Below are 21,289 nucleotides of genomic sequence, written 5' to 3'. Positions count from 1 at the left end.
TCACCTCAGGTCCCAAGACCAAGGTAGAAGCAACCTACTTCCTACGTGTCCCTTTTAGGAGCAAGCTTGGCCTCCCAGGTACCTAGAGGAGAGGCTTGTGGGTACAGGGCTGCCCAGAGGTGAGTGAGGCCCATCTCTCTGCTTCTCCTGCCCACGCACAGCTGGTTTAGGGCAACATGACCATGGCTGCCACTTCCCTGGCCCCTGGATATCTCTGGAGAATATAGGTGGTGGGTGCTCACTGCAATAATTTATCTGATATATATTTTAGTCAATACATCACCCTATCCTCCTATATGGGGAGAAAGAAATTGAGGTTCATATCATCTTTACCGGCCCCTGAGCAAACATTTAGCCAAAACGTCTAGGCACTGGGGATGCAGAGGATTTCATTGTCCAGAGCTGAATTATGTGATTGTTATGGATTGAACTGTGTCCCATAAAAAGATATGTTGAAGTTCTAACCCCCAGTACCTGTGACCATGACCTTGTTTGGAAATAGCGTCTTCGGAGATGTTATCATTTAAGTTAACATGAAGTCGTACTGGAGTAGGTTGAGTCCTAATCCAATATGAGTAGTGTCCTTACAGAAGAGAAGAGACACAAAGGGAAACCAGCCATGTGAAGACAGAGACAGACATTGAAGTTATGCTGCCACAAGCCAAGAATCACCTGGGTCTAGCAGAAGCTAGAAGAGACAAGAAAGTATCTTCCCCTAGAGCCGTCAGAGAGAGCACGGCCCCACCAACACCCTGAATTTGGACTTTTAGCCTCTAGAACAGTAAGAATAAATTTCTGTTATTTTAAGCTGTCCTGGTCTGTGGCACTTTGTTATGGCAGCCGTTGGATATTAGTACGATAGTCATAAAGAATTAAACTTAACTGGTATTTACCAAGTGCTAAATAACTGCACTGGAAAAGTAAAGAAAGGGAATTGTAAACAAAAGGAATTGAATGAGGAGGAGAGCTCTACTTGTGGGGGAATGGAAATGTTTAACAAGCTCTACCTCCATTTAATTTTGTGCACTTAAATTGTATTCTCTCATCGCATTGAATAGGAAATGAAGCCCTATACAAAACCCTATAAGGTATCTAAACTTTTCATTCGGCTTTTCCCGAATTTATATTTAACTCTTGTATCTTGGTTTAAGCTTCAATAAACACAATTTTCATGAAATCCCAAGTATGGTTTAGTGCTTGGGATCTGCCTCTTAATAATTAATTTTCTGGGTGTTATCTGTTTTTAACTCACCGTCTAAGCCAAGTTTGAATACTCTGAAGTTTGGGGGAGGGTCATATTCTTTCTTATTTACTAAACAATTTGGAATAACTTATACAATTGGTACAAGACTTTTTCTGGTGCCAACGGGCCATAGATTGAGGATTCCTTTTTTTTTTTAATCAGTATTGATTTGTTATCAAGTTTGAACTTCCATAGATGTGTAGCAGTGGTATCTGCTGGCTTCAAATTTTATTCACAAATTCCTTATACTTGATGTGTTCTCAATAAAACCAAAACCAAACCCACTGCCGTCAAGTTGATTCTGACTCATAATGACCCTATAGGACAGAGTAGAACTGCCCCATAGGGTTGCCAACCAGACTGCCCCATCTTTCTCCCACAGAGTGGCTGGTGGGTTCGAACCACCAGTCTCTGGGTTAGCAGCGGAGCACTTAACCACTGTGCTACCAGGGCTTCATGTACTCTCAATAGTACCACTTTAACCAGAAGCAAGAATTGGTCAAACTAAATCATGGACCTGGCATGTGAGTCTACCTTCTCTCTCTTCCACTCACCTGAAGTAGTCTAAATCACCCTCCCCTGAAGCATAGCTCAGTAGCTGTTCAGTATAATACAAAAGGGGAAATGTTTTCCCAACCCACAAACTCATCAACTTGAACCCTGAGGCATGACATCTGAATACCTTACTGCAAAAGCAGGAGCAGCTCACAACTGCTGTACACGATCATTAACAACCTGCTTGCATTTCTAGGGCTGCCTTGGTGGATTAATATACGCACTATGTATTAAACCATCTGCCACTGAGTTTGACCCAGCCTTTCTCCATGGCGGCCAACTGCAAAGGTTACCCGAGTGTTAAGAGGCAGGGTACACTTTCATTACATTTATCTTTGCCAGTTCTTTGGTTTTATTATTGGTCCTTTTGTCCTCAATAATACACCTTTTCAGGCGCTTGATTCTCATATTTGTATAACCTGGAATCTAATGAAAATATATTTAATCCTCTATGTCAATTCATTTAAAGTTCAGCATTAGCCCTTTAGAAAAAACTGGGTTAAAGAAGAAAAGAATGAACTACATGTTGCCCATGAAGATGTGACATAGCTTGATCATCAGCATATTGTTTGGCGTACTTTTATCAGCTTTTAAAATTTTTCTTTAGTGCAGTCAAGCATTCACAAGCTAATTTTTTGCTCTAGGCAGGCAACACCATTGAGCCCCTACAGACTCAACCCAGTTCCCCTCTCTGGGGATGCTGAGAGTCAGTCTGTGTGAGGGAGTATAAGGATTCAAATCTTTTGGTCGCTTGTGTTGGCTGACAGTTGAGTGAATGGAATTGCATCTGATAGCAGGCTACCTCGTTATATTTATATGCTTGTAGAGCAGTTTTTTTGGAGTGGGTGGAGAAGTAATCCTCTGTGGTTTTTCAAACGAAAGCAGCTTAGAGAAAGTAGCAAACTTCCCCTCCTTCCTGTCATCTATTTCCAAATAAGCAATCAGCATATTAAGTGACACTACTCCTAATATAAACCCCTGGGATGGTATCTATTAATTTATTTGTACTCTGAGGAACACCATCCGCTCCTTATCCAGGTTCTTAATCCAAGGCAGCGCTGTATTCCTTGCCTTTGGTTATTTATTTTCCTCAAGGGTCCCTTCGGAGAGCGTCAGCCAAACTCTAAGTGAATTACTTGGATTTTTGAAAATCCAAACAACTTACCTTACTTTTTGCGAGGCTATATTTGGTCATTTTTATTTAGGTTTATATTGAATGCTAACTCAAGACACAAGTACTATTTTCTTCTCAGAGGAATCTTCTCAAGTGGTGACCCCACAAATGCTGTACTGTTCTGTTATTCTTCAGAGGCTGACCGGTCTCAAAATTATGATACTGGAAGCTCACCAATCTAAAATCTGGAGGGTTTCTGCGTGTGTTTAGGTGCAGGTGCGTGCATATGCGTGGGAACATACTTGGAGGGGTGCATCCATATGAATTCAGGGGTGCCCTTGAAAGAAGTCAGTTGCCCTCCCACCCCAATGATTCCCAGTTCTCAGTTGTACTTACTACTTTTAATAATACTCCCAGTAACATTGTACTTTATTTCCTTCATATGCTTTGGACCCTCTCTGATTTATGGCGCTTGTCAAATTTGCTTTAGCTGATTTTCTTTGGAGATCCAAAGCACCATTTAAGTTGCTCCAAATTCCTATAAAAACTGCTCTGCATCGAAGACTGACACAGGTCAAGGAAGCCACACCCAGGTGTCCACACTGCCTTTTTCTCTCCCACTGTTTTCAAACCTTAGAGCACAGCTTCTGCTAGCCAGTGTATGTAAGTACATTGTGTGTTCACTATCTCTGGTCGCTTTCTGAAACGGCATCTTGTTTGCCCTCTCCATTTCCAGTCGGTCTTTAACATGTCTTCCGAGTTTCCCAAGACAGATTTTTTACTTTTCTAAAGGATGCTTTTTTAGTACTAATAAAACTTTCATACTTGTCTGCTTAATCACGCCAGCTTTACTGTCCCCTTTTTACTTTTTGTTTTTGGCTCAGAGGTATATGAACCATCTGTGCCTCTAAAACAGTTTGCTTAAATAGCCTCCAGGCAGATTTTATGGTTTTTAAGTTTTTTACTTTAACCTTCAGCCTGCTGTTAGCCATTTTCATCACAGTTTTAAAATCAGCCTTATTTGGAAATGATTGTCACTATGTGTGGTTTTCCAGAGCTACTGAACCGGGACAGAAGGCTGCTGATTCCAGCTGAACTGTACTGAGTGTTCACAGTCACCTGAGGCAGGTGCAGGAGGCTCGATAATGGTCAGCTCCCTCTCTATTTGGCATTCTGAATTGAAATCCAAACACCTCTCATTTAGAATATCCATGTTCACATCACCCAGTTAATAGCCAGGAAGATAAAATCTGAATTCCTTACCTGCCTATTTATTTATCATCGCATTTCTACGGAGTTGTCAACATGATTATAGGTGCTAAAATGAGATACCAGGCTGAAACAAAGAATACAAAGAAAAGGAGAAATCCTTCCTTCCCGCCACACCATTGTGCCACGAGAGTCGCCCTCTGTTATTGTGCCAACAGACATGCTGTTCTGTTTCCACTTTATCATAGTTGTCTAGTCTGGGGACCTGAGTGTTAATAAGCGTTTCTCTGTCCTGGAATTGATCATCACCCAAACTTCCTGTCTGCCCTTGTATTAACGTTACGACGGCTCTATAATTCTCACTAGGTATAACAAAACCACCCATCTTCCTCACACCCAGGGGGTTCATCTGCCCTTTCTGTGGCTCTTTCCATCAAAAAGTGACTTATCCCACTTATTTTCAACCATCTAACCACATTCATCAAATAATAATTATACTATTCTCTCTCAAATCAGTGTATTTTCATCCAGTCTTTTTTCTGTTGTCATTCTCGCTTTTCTGATGCATTTGCTAATTTAAAACACTTATGCTTTTATTATTATCATTGTTTTATTATTATTATTTATTTACAAAATGCTTTACCTTCAGCAATTATACACTGTCAACATACCCCCTGAAATGAATTAGTAATGTGATAACTACAGTCCATGAAGCTGAGTAAGAAGTCAGGACAAGTAGTAGCCAATCCCCATGGGTTGATAGAATGAATGCATGAATGAATGAATGAAAGCACAATCAACCGGATGAATGAGCTCCTACTTCCAGGAAATATTTGTTTGTTGTTTTCTTGTTTGTAAGCAAAGCTGCATCCCTTCAAAAAGAACTTGAAATGCTCCCTCCAAAAACTAGCAAATCAGAGCCTAGACTGGAAGTCACACTGGCCATGGCCTCTGCCCAAGAAGCTCTTCCTTCCCCTCTTTCCCTACTTAACACCTCTTCATCCTTCAGATTTCAGCTCAGGCACCATTTCCTCAGGGAAGCTTCCAGATCTTCTGACTAGTCAGATCTCCATTAGGGGTTCTCATGGTGTGTGTCCACATCATCATAGCTCTTATCACAGCATTTCTGTCATTATTTAAATAAATATCTATCCCCTGCTGGACTGCAAGCTTCATGAAGGCAGGGACCAGGTTTTGTTAGCCACTGTAACTCCAATGACTGGCACTGTGCCTGCACATAGTAGCTGCTTAACAAGTATTTGTTGAGTAAATTAATTAATTAACAACTGTCAAAGTTGCAACCCTCAAGGCCTCTGCTCCTTTGGCCATTTGAACTTGATCATTCAGCCTCAGACTAAATCACAATTCTTTTGAATGCTCCCCTTTCCCTTCTGCTTATCAGATAGTTTTCAGCCACAGAGAGTGTGTGGGCAAGCTAACTCTTGATGAGTAGCAGCAGCCTCATCACAGACCCAGGCATCTGCCTTCCCATATCCAATATGGTCCTTGACCAGCAATTCCCAGGCCGCTTATATTGATGAAACTATATGCTGGGCTATCTGCTGTTCTAAATTAAGTGCAGTAATGTTCCTCTTCATAAATGGGGATCTCTAACAGCTAACCCTAATCCCTTTGTCTTAGCCCAGTGCAATCTCATGTTCTACAGATCCCAAAATGAATAGAAGGAGCCAGCACTTCAGTCCTGCTACTAAAGCCTAAGGTTTATCAATTATATCATCGATCTAATAATCAGATTTCTCAAACCAGCTGGTCCTGGGTAGAAAAGGTAGTTCATCTAAGGACCCTATAATGAAAACTAACCACATTTTTCTCTTTCAGTCTATACTTGGATTCCAGTTTCCTTCTTCCACGTGATATATTCTTTGTGTAAAGAATTCAACCTCATGAAATCACCTCTCCTTCTCCTGAGAGGACATTTGTTGGCACCTACCATCAGCCATCACTCTGACCTTCTCCCTCTTTTAGCAGTTCCAAGATTTTCATTCTGGTAGCTACCCTTCCCCATGCAGCCCATGGGCTTCAGAGGAAAATGAGCCTAATCCCAACTTCAGAGGGAAGCCCTGATTGGCTCAGGCTAATTAGAGCCTTCCATTTCCCTGGTCATAGTCCCTAGTTCAGGCATGTGCACGTGCCTTAAGCATAGCCGATGAAGGTGAATTTCAAAACTCTTGCTTGGAATTCTAGGACAAAGGCACTATGTCTTCTAGTAGATGTAAATAAGGAAGCATATAGTTCTGATTTCTGCTGGAGCCATCCAATGGCCTCTGGGTGCTTGCCTTGGGATATGAGCACACAATATACTGTGAACTGCCAAAAGAATGACCAAATCAGCCTTAGAAGAAATACAACCAGAATGCTCCTTAGAAACAAGGATGGCAAGACTTCAGCTTGTTTACTTTGGACACATCATCAGGAAAGACTAATTGCCAGAAAAGGACATCATGTTTGGTAAAGTAGAGGATCAGTGAAAATAAAGGAAACCCTCAATGAGATGGATTGACACAATAGCCACAACAATGGACTCAAACACACCAATGATCATGAAGATGGTGCAGGACCTGGCAATGCTTCATTGTGTTATATATAAGGTCACCATGAGTCAGAGCCAACTTGACAGCAATTAACAACAACAACTGTACAGAAGAATACAGAGATAGAAGGAAATGGGACCACGATAAGAGCACTGTGCCACTGGATCGATCAACCCCAAGGCACACCCTACCTCAGGACTTTGCAGTTCCATGACTTTTATTGTTTAAACCAGTTTGAGTTGGGTCTTCTGATACCTACATATAAGGTCCTGACTGATAAACCTCATAAATAATCATCAAACTAAGTCTACTCTTAGAATAAGATCAACTTCAGAATAATCCCTTTATCAAAACACAGTCCTTTCAAAGTTACTTTTTCCTTTTCATCATGCCACTTCTAGGGATAGAGCTTGAAAAAGCCTCGTAGATACTGTAGGTCTCCCAGTCAAAGACAGTGATCTCTCCACTAGGTTGGGGGTAAACCCCATGTACCCCATAGAAAGAAAACCCCTGTGTCAAGCAGGACATTTAACCAATAACATCCATCTTTGTTTCCTTTACTCCCACACCTTGCCCAAAAAACTCTAAATTGGTTCAACACACTTTTGCTACTGGGAAATGTTTCATAACTACTAATGAATAATTCAGTGAATAAGATATTTTCAGTTTTCTATTGCTAGACACACCCAACTTTGATAGGAATGCTTTTGTCTTTGCTTACAGTCTAAATCCTCCAAGATCTTAAACATATTACTTACTTAACAGAAGTCCAATCAACGATGAAAATCAGATCATATCACCCACCTTGCTCAACACCTTCCAATAGTCACCATCACATTTAGAATAAAATCCAAACTATTACCTCTCCAGCCTACATGATCTGGCTTCTAACCACCTTGGTCACTCAGCTCCAGACGCTTGCTGCTTCTTGCTGCTGTTCAATAACGCCAAACCTATTCCTGCCTTAGGATCTCTGTTTGCACTTGCTCCCCTCCTTCCTGGACCCCTCTGCTGCAAGCTCTTTACACGACTGGCTCCTTCACTTCATTCTGTCTCTACCTACAAGTCACCTCATCTGTGATGGCCAGATAAAAAAATGGAACCTCATCACTACCCATCCTCTCACTCTGCTTTTTCTTCATAGCATTTATCACTACCTGAAAGTATATTACATGTATATATATATATATATATATATATATATATATATACACAGACTTGTATACTATCGATCTCCCCCACTAGAATGTAAACCTCTTTAAGGTGGGGATTATCTCTCTTTTTCAGTATTGTATCCACTAAACCTAAAACAGTGCCTAGCACATTATGTTGTTGTTGTTCTTGTTCACTGCCATGGAGTCAGCCCCCAACTCATGGCACACCATGCACAGTGGAAGGAAACCCTGCCCAGTCCCCATCCCTATGATCAGTTGTAGATTGGACCGTTGTGATCGTTAGGGTTTTCACTGGTTGATTTTCAGAATTTAGATCACCAGGCATCTCTTCCTGCTCTGTTTTAGTCTGAAAGCGCCCCTGAAACCTGTTCAGCATTGTAGCAATACGCAAGACTCCAGTGACAGATGGGTGGTGGCTGCACATGAGGTACACTGGCTGGGAATTGAACCCCGGTCTCCCTCATGGCAGGGGATAATTCTACCACTAAACTACCAGTGTCCCTCAGCCCATGGTGTTGTTCTTGTTAGTTGCCATCAAGTCAGCTCTGACCCATGGTGATCTTTTGTATAACAGAACAAAATATTGCCCAGTCCTGCACCATCCTCACAATGGGTGTGTTTGAGCCCATTGTTGCAGCTATTGTGTCAGTCCATCTCATGGAGGGTTACATATCCTTTTAATGTGTTTTTCTTAATAATGAATAAACAAGTAAATAATAGGGATTTTTTTTTAGCTTGGCTAAAAAAGAAGAAAAAAGCAGCAAAGAGGTACTTGTCTCCTGTTGGGCAAATCCCCTTTGTCTTTACCTATTTTCTCAGCTTTACGTCATCTTGTCTCTGGGTCTCTGTATCCCTAAAATATTTGACATCAACAACTTAAATAGCTTCAACTTATTAAACATACTTCCTACTAGATGATCACAGAAAATATTAGGACCTCCAAAGATTCTCCTTATAACAAAGAGTTGGATGTGCAATCATAGAAGTTATCACCATATTTTTAAAAATGTGAAATCATTCTATCACAACTGGTTACAAGATACCATATCATTTATTGCATCCACATAGAATCACTACTTTGTCATGGAATGTTTGGCAAAAGGCCAATGAAGCAGATTAGCAGTCATCATACCTCAACACTCCTTATTACTATTACCCACTGAGTAGGAGCCCACTCTCTTAATGCTATTTAGCAAATCAAGAAAATTAAACATTAAGAAAATTTAAATTTGTATGACAAAAATTAGATGCAAAATATTTTATTTATGCCACAAATTCTATGATCTCTATGGAAAAGTAATCATTTCAAAGTCAAGGCAGTTTTTTTTTTTTTCATAATCAAAAGTGCTTAAATGCTTTGAAATACATCTCAACATATTTATGAAGGAATTCTCCTACACGCCTCCAAAGCTCTCTCATACATCAGTGTAATGTTTCCAAAGCACATTTGGAAGTAAAAAAAACTCATATCCACTAACTATATTTTCCTCTATTAGAAGACGAATTAAGCAGAAAATACATTAATATCTGAATTTATAATAGGAGTGGTTAACCCTTAACCATAGCAAACTAATGAGGAATATTTTACCATGGAAGGATTAATCAGGACACTCCAAAACGAAACAATTTTTTTGACATTTTCAGAATTTAATTATGAATGGATTTTATTTCCTTATTTACTTCTCATCATGGGAATAACTTACAAAGACAGTACATGTTAGAATAAATAAAATTCTTGAGCTTAATCTTGTCACTTTAAAGACATGTTATTTTTAAAAACATATACTCCACAGTTTAAAAATAGTCGTCACAGAAGAAACACTACTAAGAATATGTCATCTTTGGGCCAAATTCAGCTCTCAAACATTGAGCAAATATCAATATAGATGTACTGGGCCTCAGAGCCTGAATCTGACTAACCTTCTGTTAGACATGAGACAACAACACACATTCTGGGAGGCTGTGATTACTGGGCATTGACTTCCATCCCCGGCCATTGATTATCTCTGTCTTTGTTAAAGACTACAGGAGTTTCATTTAACTAGAGTGTTCAGTAAATTGCAGCAGAGTTTAAGCATCTTTTATAGATTCATTAAGCCATTGATCTGCCTTCTAGTGCTTGCAGTAATGCCCAGCTCTGGCCCACAGCCTGTGTTTACAGAGAATGCAATAGACTGACGTTTATAACCTTCCAAGGCGGTCTGTGGGTAGACATTAGATTCCTCTGTGTGCACAGACACCCTAACGGTGGATTGTAACATAGGGAATTTCCCATTCTCAGTCCAAACTGCCAGAGCAGAAATTAAGTGGTCATCTACAGCAAGATTTTCTTAATTTCATCCCTATCTGTGATAATATGAACAGAGAGAAAAAGGGTCCAAGAAACTAAGAATTACATATGGCTTGCCCAATTCAGGTTTTTGCTTATGAGCACCAAGGCTATCCAGAGGTATTGAGGTTAGGAAAAATAAAAATAAACCAAGCCATGCTGAAGACTTGCATCTCCTGCATATGGCTTTGTTGAACGTATTAGCTTTTGTAACCAGAGATTGCAAACATGGATGAGAGAAATTCTGGATTCAAACTATTACTTTAAAATGTCTCATGGCAAGCCACCTGCCCTGTCTTACATATGCACTTATTTAGACGTAACATTTTTTAACAAAGCATGTGAATTAAGAGCATAACTACAGTCCCAGGAAAATGCACAATTGTTCTGTCTTGGATAGCACACCGAGTACTCATAGAACCTTCTTCCCACTTGGTCTTTATTAATAAAGTCTCATGACACCTTCCTTTTTAAGTCAGACACAAAGAGTAACTCTGTGCTGGATGCAGCTTATGATGGGAGAAGCACATCAAAAAAGACCCCCAAGATAATTCCTTAAATGCAAGTGACTAGATCGATAAGGAGAACGTACCTCCCAAATAAATAGATCCCTTCCTGATCATTTGTTTCCCTGAACTGCCCACTGCCCAAACAGACAGCCGGACTATGAGCTCAAAGCACACACATTCATCACTCCGCAGCAGCAGTCACCAGAACACAATGTGGCTGATGCAATCTGACACTATGGTTAATGTTAAAAGGGAGCGTGCCTTTTAGATGGATTGGATAATTACTGGCAGTTCAGATGAGAAAAACTTGATTTAAGTGTGGAGCATTAGCTATCACGAGAAGGATGTCCAGAGATTTACTGTGTCTGAAAATTAACATTCAAGCATATATGTCAATAGCCCTGGGTATTGATTCCTGCGTAACCAGATTCAGGCCTATGGAAAATCTGCCCTCTTATTTTGCTTGCTGAAAAGAAATGTTGAATACAGGTTGGGGCTTGAAGTACAGGTTGGGGCTTGAAGTTATTTGGGGTTTTGTTCATCTCTTAACATTTAGTCTAAAATATCTGATGTTATTCAGAATTTGAAGTCTATTCTGGGTAATGGGCTAAAATTACTCCTCCATTCCCCCTACAAGCTCCCAAAATACAGCCCATTAGAAACAGAAGTGTCCTTTCTCTCAGGACAAACTCGTTTGCTCCATTCTGTTCATGCTCCAGAGCCTGGAGCTCACTTTAAACTGACCTTCACCACACTTCATTGGCCAAAACCTTCCTGCTTTACCAACACCTCAGATGTGTTTCAAAGGAGGAACACTTTACCCCTCCTCTGCTATTGCTTTTCACAGGCTCTCATTTGCAGCACCTCATCAATATTCCATGCCATATTTCAAAATACCAGAGAACAAGAAAACAGTTGGATTTGTTGTTCTTTCCCTAGAGCTTGCTGAAGACGCCTCTGTTTGCTGTGACCGACAGGGAACACAGCCCCTGGCCTGCAGACTGATGTCCTGGGAGGGAAAGGCCACCCTACGTGAAAGATAGTGGGTGGCTTACAGCACAGTTCCAGTGGACTCTGCAGAACCAAGGCAATCATCCTGCAGGCCAGGTGCAGGTAGATCAACCCAACAGGCTCACTACACCAGATGGAAACAAGGTGAATCCACAGAAGAACCCTGAGCTCTCTGGGAGAGCTTGTGGACCAAGGATATTTTCAAGCAACTGGCAAAAACAGGTTTGTGGCCTGAGCTTCAGGCAGTCAGGGGACATTAATTGCAAGTAATTTCTTAACATCCTTCTCCAGACCTTCATGAATGATAGCCATTTTGCGAATTAAATCTTACAGGTGTTTAAAGAGAAAAAAGTAGACAGTTTAATCACTGGATTAACAGGGCAACTGTAACACATTTTTTCCGTACTGCTAGGTTCTATAATTAAGTCTGAAACTGAGACATCTTTCCCAGGATATATTCAAGTTTAATAAAAAGACCAGTAGTCTATGTCTAAATAAAATGTGTTTCCAAATAATACAATGGTACATGTTAATATGCAATAGGTTCTTCCAAAAGAGATCTGTTCTAGAAAATCTATACACATGCTATATATCCAGGGATATAGTTTGAAAGTACTAAAAGAAATGTTTATTTAATGCAATATTCTTCTCAATGAATATTTATGTTATTATTATAATAATTGTTAGGATATTTTAATAGCATCATTTGAAAATGTTTCTATCTATATACTTTTTTTATTTTTAATGTATCCTTATCTCTTATCCATCTAGGTTTTTTTGAACTAAGGTCTGCTGGGGAAAAGCAACATTTTGATATTGAAGAAGTATTTCTATCTATTCTTTCTATCTATTATTTCTATGAAAAACTAGCACGAAGAGACAAAAATTTGATGTCCTTAGGAATTTGTAGTTGTTACTAAATAATCAATAATGCCACTAATCCATAAAGAACACTATAAACTTGAGATCTGAAGGAGGAAAGAAAGAATTATTCCTTATGTTGCCTGCCTTGGCCATTTCTCCTGAGTTTTGGTTTCCTGCTTGATTTTTGGACATTAGTTTAGACAGCAGGATATTTTCCATGCAAAAAGAAAAAAGATTGTTGAGAAAAAAAATTAATAAAAGCTCTTTGGAAATGACCACTATTTGTGGTCTTATTTGTTTCTCTTGTTTTTAGAGAGATAGTGGTTACAAGGCATCACTCCCTTAGGAAAGAATATTTTAAATGTCGGTTATTGTGCAAAGTAGAACCAGTATTAGCAGGTTAGACTAAATGTTTCGGCATTTCTTGCAAAACCACTAAGAAGTCTCTGTGACTTTCCAACTCTTAGGTGAACCAAATCTTCTCAAGTCTTTCTCTACTTGTGGCCTCAAAAAGGGGCTGGGAAAAGAGTGAGCTATTAGTCTCTGAAAAGTCTCTCGTGCATTAAGTAATGAGATTGACATCCCATTGTTTGTTCAATGTCCATACGCTAAAAAATATTGCTACTTTTGTCATTCACTGTTTCAAAAACTTTTGAGCCAGGAATTGAGCCTTTAGGGGATGCAGATTCTACATAATATAATTATGAATTAACACTATTCACTTCTTAGAGCTAACATCCCAAAATGTGTAAGCTAGTAGTTGGATTCCTTAACTGGATACAGCTATGATTCATGGCTCCCTACAGCAAAGTGTTTAGTGGAAGCACTTTGAAGAAAGCCTACATACTTATAGCAATCCAAACAACTCTTCAAATGAAATTTTAAATTCAGTTTAAAAATATAACCTCCATGCTGTAAATGGTTAACTTGGTTGCGATCCGTCCCACCTTACTTCATGGCGCCAGGGTTTATGAGAGACTTATGTGACATTTTTCACCTAACCCATTCAACAGACACAGAGCCCAAAGAGGAACGAAGGTTTGATAAGCAAATGAAATTTAAAGAGCTAATTTTCAGTGGGCCTTCATTTTGAGAACTGGGCTATTTTTGTCCATGTTTTTAGCAGCAAATCAATTCCTGCCTATATACCCAAGCATTTGTGAAGAGGATAGCAGGGGAACCACAGGCACAGCTGTCCAATTTACATTCACAAATGCAGGTGTTGCTCAGACACAAAGCAGAGGTCAGCTGAATGCTGCTCCTAATTAGCTACCTTTTCTACTAGGATTTTTCTTCGTAAAGTTATGCATGCAATTTGGGTTCAACTTAGAGACCATTTTTAGATCCAAGCGTGCTATCCTGCAAGAAATGGGGCTGTCATTATAAAGCATAGTTAATTGTACATGTTTTTTTAAAATCTACATTATACCTAAGGCAAAATTGTGTTCTGCACACATAAGTCACTCTGCTTTCCATCCACTTCTCAATATTTAAAAGTGTATAGTTCTGTCTGAAAAAAAAATTTTTTTTATGTAGGAATGGGAAGAATTTTGCCCTCTTTCTAAGATTAAGAAAGTCCACAATCTTAATAATGAGGACTAAAGCCAGTAAGACACTGTTAGTGATACAAGAAGAGAAATAGCTATCTGCTATTGTCTTCAGTGGGGAACACCCTGGGGCTTCTAACGGCAGCTCTTAGAAATGGCAGGATGGGGACTGGTATCTAATACGATCCATTAGGAAACCCAAGCTCTAAATGAAATGACCACAAAATCCTATCAGTTAACAGAAATGCAGCAGCTGTACATGTTTACTGTAATACAATATAATATTGGTGCAGAGATAATACTTCTAGAATTTAAAAAAAAGTGAATCCAGCAGGTGATGTGACCAGTTTATTTCTCTATTTGAAAAATGAGAACTTTGGCAGAGCTTTGTTATACATAAATAAGCATGAAGATTGTAGAGAAGACAGGTATTGTATGTACAGTGATGGGCTACTGGGATCAGCAGATAATGTCACTGGTTAAATATCAAACCACTGCAACTCCCAGGTTTGGCAAGATGTTCAAAGACCTATCCCAATATCCCCTGCTGATTTTACCTACTGTAAGTATTCCAAATACTAATTCTTATCTTGGATCTCAGTTATCCATTTTGCAAAAATGTATGCTACAGAAGTTTAAATTCAGTTAGACCTTACATTTTATAATAATGTAACAAATGCTAATCACGTAATCCTGAAATACTAATCATGGGTGCGCTGCATTGCTTCAAAGGCTTCCAAACCAAAACCAAACCCATTGCCATCAAGTCAATTCCGACTCATAGCAACCCAGAGTAGAAATGCTCCATAGGGTTTCCAGCGAGTGGCTGGTGGATTCAAACTGCAGAACTTTTGGTTAGCAGCTGAGCTCTTAATCACTGCGCCACCAGGGGCTTCCTTCAAAGGCTTACTAAAGTAAAATCACTTTGCAAATTGTAACATGTATCATCAGAATTGTGACAAATTCATCTTGCTTGATTTTATTCACTACTGGCAGCCTATCAAGAGTCAGACCCATAAACCTTCAGAATTACAGAAAGACAAAAAACCCCTGTTCTACGGTCATCTTCTGGAATGGAATGCAAAGTATTTTGTTGTGGTAAGGAGGGCTTTGAAGAAGAAAGCACTGGGTTCACTCCTGTAATTGTTACCCCAGTGCTCAGAATTCAAAACGGGAGATCCGGGGTCTTGGAGATCATTTTAATCCTCCCATATTAAAACAAAACGTGTCTCCCGTGCGTTGCTGTTCCCACCCTCCTCCCTAGCCTCACTGGACCCTCCCAGGGGAAAGTGAACTCGACTGTTGACCGTTCCAAAAGAATTCCAGACAATTTCCTTACTTGCCTTTCTGTTCTAGTGAAGATTATGAGCCTAATTCTTAGAGACTGCTACTAAAATTCCACCCTGCTGAATTCTGCAGCCTAATTCTTCCGGCATTATGTTTTTTGGCAGAATGATGTGACCCAAATTTGCAGGGAGATAATTTACTGCAACAGTGCTTCTTGCAATGCAGCAAGCCCATGATTAGCATTTCAGGATTGCAAATATCAGACTAAAAAAAAAAAAAATAATAGTTTCCTTCAAGAAAGGACAGATTTTGATCTTGTATTACGGAAATAGGAATGCTTAGCAAAATGTGGATGATTTTAGTAATAAAGGAAGCTTTACAGATCAATGGAAAATAATCAAGGACTAGCAGTTTATTTCAGTAAATGGTGGCTTAATGCTATGGCAGTTCCTCAAGGATTAAAAAATTAGTTGTGATGGGTGTGTGGGTGTGTGAGTGTGTGTGATAATAAAAACATCATGCATTCCATTTCCTGTAAATGGCGGTTAACAATCTTCTGAATGGACTTCTTCAGACCTGAGATGTCTTTAAAAAAAAAACCTCTAACTAGGGCTGTTCCTGTGTTCATCCATCATGCTTCTCACAAATATTTGGCTGTGTGAGCAATCATGGTTCATGTATTCATTGTTTCACCTTTTCTCAAAATCTATCGATTTTAACATGACTATAAGGTGTCGAGAAACTCTTGTCTAGAATTTGTGGGTCAGATTTTGGAATGAGCAAGAGCAATATTCCCATTGGGAACAAGTATTCAATTGAGTGGACTAAAGCTTTCTGGCCACACTCACGTGGCCAGTTTCTTGGCCTTTATGAGAAATCTCTACCACTTATCTTCCATGTACTCTAGTCTGTGCACTTTACTGCTGGAGAGACACTGTCACTTAGGGTGCCAGCTGTGATTACCTTGTCCTCGCCAGATTCATTCACCCTCTCAGAATTCAAACACCAAGCCAAGAGAAACTGAAGAACAGGTTACACATTAGAAGGGGGGTGCTTATTCCAAAAGGTTAAGTATGACAGAGAAAGAGAACAGGCAAAAGAGAGAGAGTAAAAGCGTAAAAGTAAAAGGCGTGCAGTGTTTTCAGCTAGAAGCTAAAAGACACTTGGCGCACGCCGTTTGGTGAGGCCTGTAGGCTGCCTCTCTACAGTGCTCTTACCTTATTTCTCTTGAAGTAGGCTCGTCGGCAGGCCGCAAAGCACTTCTCGCTGCAGAAGCTTTTCACCTCACTTCCCATACTCAGGGAATAGCGCTTGATTCCCACTTTCTGGCACCAGGCACACATTATTTGTACATTTGACACATCATCTTCTATAATAAAAGTATAAGAAAAATGTTCATATCAGAAGCAAACATCCCTTCAAACTTAGACACCCCCTGACCCTGACAGAAGCTACTGAGGTCTTATTTTAGTTTCTGAATCTCACTACTTTCTGACCCAGTAGGAGAGCCAGCTCTTGAGGCGGAAGCCTCAGTGCTTTGTTTTTTCTCTTTCTTTCTTTCTTCTTTTTTTTTCCTCCTAAGTTTCCAAAGGACATCATTTACTTAAAAACCAGAGCATGACTGCAGAGCCACGGGGTGAGGTTTCCTAGGGCTTCTTAACCTGGTTAAAATACTTAATCTGCCTGGTTAAACCAGCCCCAGTTCTAAGAAAGTTTGTAAAATGACCCATTTCTTCAAGGGTTCTGCTGAAAGCCTACAGGGTCTGCATGGGGTGAGACACCCAGTGCTAACCTATGAATGTGATGATGCCTAGTGTGAAGCTTGATGGTCAGGAGTTGGGTTCAATCATGGCACGTGCCCTATAATTGCTGAATGATATGGGGTGTTGTTGACTTTTGAAATATAACAATCCCAAACTGATGTGTTTAGTCCAAGACAGAAAGATGTGAGTGGCCAGATTCTGGCGATGGAAAGGGATGAGCCGGGCTCACTGAGCAGTCTCCTATGTCGCAGGCTTCCTGTTCTCCTGTTCTGGTCTCCTCAGGAAGGCACAGGTCTGACTTAAATTCTCATCCATGTGATATGGCTTGTGGTCCCAGGATGGAGGGATGGTAATGGGGTGTCAGCCATAAGACCCAAGGTCACACGGCTGCCCAGATCATTCTCAGCCAGACTGGTGACCTTCCCATCTCCTCTAGGACTCGTCACCCACGTTGTTGAGGTGCTCAGAATGGTTCTAGGCTGTATGCAAATATTTTCAATATTTAAAATTCTGTATTTCTTTTCCTTTGTATGAAAAGAAAACAGACTAAACTAGACTCAACGAGCTCATGATATCACAAACATTACTGCTTAAAACAAAGGTAAGCTTTTAAGGCTTTTAAAGCGAGTCAATAAAGTACATAGTGTGGATGGTAAGAGGATATAAAAAAATGGTAATGGTGATATTCAAATGACTAAAATGTGGGAAACACTGACAACTCTGAGGGGCCAAGGGTAAAAAAGGATGCTTTAAATAGAAGCCTAAGAAATATTTCCTTACTGCCTCCTGGGGCTTTTGCTATATCTTGAATTTTCTCTGTCCTTCCAGTTGACAATGTGTGTGTATGACTGATTGCCAGTATCAGCCACATCTCTTTTTCCTTTATGGATTTTTTTTTTTTTGTACTAACCCAGACTCATGCTCCAGACATGAATGGTAATCATAAAATCCCCAACAAGCTCTGATATAGTGTTGTTTGATTTCTGAATAAAATTCCCCAAAGACTAATTGCTAAGCAAGGCCTGGTCCATGAGTTGTTGACATATTCATGGTTCATAGAGTCTGTCATGCAATCATTCCATTTCCAGTGGAAAGATTTGGTTTGAGGCAGTGCGGTCATCAGCCTGCAAAATTAGAAGCAAACTAATTTGTAGTGCAGTGATACAGCTCTTTTCCCCCTGAGTATCATCACTCAGAACTGTGTGCAGGATTCTGTTTACCTTAATGGAATAAATATTGTCATTTTAACGATCTACATTTTATTTCACAAATTACATATTGCGATTTATTGTTAATCATCAGACAAGACAGTGTAAAAATGACCTTTAATTTTAATCAAACATTTTTTTGAAAACATAACTTTCTTAAGATGGAGTCATAATATTCATTCAAATTTCATATAATTATGCATTTTTTAATTTATTCTATTCAAAGAAAGCCTTTATTTCTATTTTATATGATTCCTAACATGGCACCTGTCTACATATAGACATTTTATAGGCCATGAGAAATTAACAAAGCTCTATAATTTGCTTAGAATATGGAGAAGTTTTTAAAATTAGATTAGAAATAGTAGATCTTTTAAATAACCATCTGTGATTACTACACTAACTAGCACTGTCTAATAGTTTCTGATGAACTGCCTTAAAATCTTAAATTCCTGAAAAAGAGGGTAATATAGTAGAACTCTCACAAATGATCCGCTGGCAATAAGCTTGATTCTGGTGAAATCTGTAAGGAAAAAACATTTGTACGGGGGAAATCACTTGGCCTCACAGTTCAATAGGAAGACCCCACTTCCTGAGGAGCCGCTTTAGAACATGCATCGGCGTCCCCTCGTTGTTTCATCATTAAATATTCTTAAGAATAATATAATATAAGATTTTTAAGTCCTAGATCTTTAACTATGACGAACTCAAACTGAGAGGGGAAAGGGTAGAGAGCGAAGCTAGGACAAGGCCAGGCACTTCGCCTGCTGCTCTGGCCTGCAGGGATGATATTTGGGGGCAAAACAGCAGCTCGAAGGACTTTCTCATGCTTGACTCCATCAGCACCAGACAGATTCACTGGTCATTTTTAAAGAGGAAGCAAGGATACTTTCTTAAACAGACCTAACAAATAAACAAAAAGTAGAATCGTAAAACAGATTATTTTTATAAGTCATTCTTACTACCAAGTAACTATCTGGGAAGATGAGACAAAAGAAATTGTGCACTTTTGTATCTGGCAGTGAGAAAACGCTGAGAATGGTGGTTGGCATTTGTCTTGTTAAATTTTTCAGCACTCCCATCCGTTTTTCATGAAATTCCATTTCATAAAGGCAAATACTTTGGAAAACTTCCATTAGATTTCTCCTTTTCTGTCATCAAACTGTTACCAATAGCTAATGATCCAAGGAAGAGTCTGATAAGTGGATTGTCCCAAAAATTCAAGAAAACGTTTTCAGATATCTCAGTATCCTAGTCTTATGAAAGTCACTTACATTCACGTTATATTTAAGAAACTAAGAAAGAACTGTAATTATCTAAATTAATTTTGGCAGCCAAAACACAGCCAAAATTCTCTCACCAGCCACTGCTGATGTCTCTGTCTTGAACAGCAAGACCACACACCTAGAAAAGCGCACCTTTCTTAAATGCTTAAAGTCAAAGGGATAGGTCCGTTTCAACATCCACATCTTACTCTACCTGAAACCTGGAAGCAATGTGTACGCTTTCCAAATCAAACCTGTTGCCGTCGAGTCGATTCCAACTTATAGCAACCCTATAGGACAGAGTAGAACTGCCCCGTAGGGTTTCCAAGGAGTGGCTGGTGAATTCCAACTGCTGACCTTTTGGTTAGCAGCTGTACCTCTTAACCACTGCACCACCAGGGCTTTACTTTGGCGAAATAGAAGGAAGACTCAAGCACATTAGCTTTTCTAACTTTATCCGCTTAAAATTGTTTTCATTTTTAAAAAATAATTCCTCAAACTAGAAAAAATCGGGAGTTCCCATCTTATATTTAGGCTAACCGTTTGTGGCATTAAAGACTAGAGGTTACTTCAAAGACAATTCACATAATATCTTTTTCCTTACAGCCATTAGACTGTATTTTTCATAACGAACAATGCAACAACAAACACAAAATGTTTACAGCATTAAATCACATTCCCAAAGAGAACAGTTTGTATAACATGATGGAATTTTCATATGATAATATCATATAAATATGCATCAATCAAAATATGCAGGTTTCAGTTAATCATGAAAAGTTTGTACCACCTCTTTAGAATTTAATTAAGCAGAATGTTTGAGGGCATTTTCTTTCCAGTCTAATGTTCAAAGAGCTATAGAACATTTTTCTACTTTAAATCCCAGAAGGGGAAATTCAGATTAATTACCTCTGAAATGAAATCAAAATTGTATTTATTTATTATAGTGCACAAAAGTATGAGATCAAGCATTTCTGGAATGCCTTGCTGAAGCTGTTTGAGAAATTGCCTTATCTGGTGACTTTTAAAAATAAGGACAGCTATTCGTCACTGACTGTCTAGGGGGTGTTTGAATTGGCTAAGTATATACATATTAGCATACCTGACCAGAGCCCAGAGAAAATCAGGAGGGTCTTAACGAACCCCAAGCCATTAAACTTTAGATTTACCATCCTTTGTGATTTTCACAGGAGCCCATTACTAAGGGAAAATTTTGAAAGTACCGGCTGCTGATGTCTATCTCCTCCAAGAGTTCCTAGCATGTGCACATCCAGATAATCATTTTGAGACCTGAATTACCTTTTAGACAATTTTCCAGGCAGTCTGAGGTGACTCCTGTGTGTCTCCCACACCATAAAACGAAGGTACAGCATGCACAACACTCTTTCAATCTATTTGTTGGAGCATTTAAGAATGGAATAAAGACATAGCCTGGGGGCAGTCAAGAAACTAGGGTTAAAGATTGTTTTCTTTGCAACCCTTCTTGGAATTATTCAATTTGAAAGACTTTAAAACAAAACAAAACAAAAGCCTATTGCCGTAGAGTCAATTCTGACTCATAGCAACCTATAAGATAGTGGAACTGCCCCCATAGGGTTTCCAAGGAGCAGCTGATGGATTCAAACTTCCAACCTTTTGGTTAGCAGCCAATCTCTTTT

General features: G+C 39.4%; 1 protein-coding gene across 1 annotated transcript in view; it reads right to left on the bottom strand.

Moving 5' to 3' along the window:
• Nucleotides 1-21,289, bottom strand: part of SOBP (sine oculis binding protein homolog) — a 165,024-nt gene that overhangs the window by 95,100 nt on the left and 48,635 nt on the right. Inside the window, 1 exon segment of the mRNA XM_023727620.1 lies at nt 16,613-16,764. Coding sequence (XP_023583388.1) covers nt 16,613-16,764 — 152 coding nt within the window.

The sequence above is a fragment of the Trichechus manatus genome, unplaced genomic scaffold (genome assembly GCF_000243295.1).
Source record: "Trichechus manatus latirostris isolate Lorelei unplaced genomic scaffold, TriManLat1.0 scaffold00017, whole genome shotgun sequence".
NCBI classification, from domain to species: domain Eukaryota; kingdom Metazoa; phylum Chordata; class Mammalia; order Sirenia; family Trichechidae; genus Trichechus; species Trichechus manatus.
This window is presented reverse-complemented; position numbering and strand designations above follow the sequence as displayed.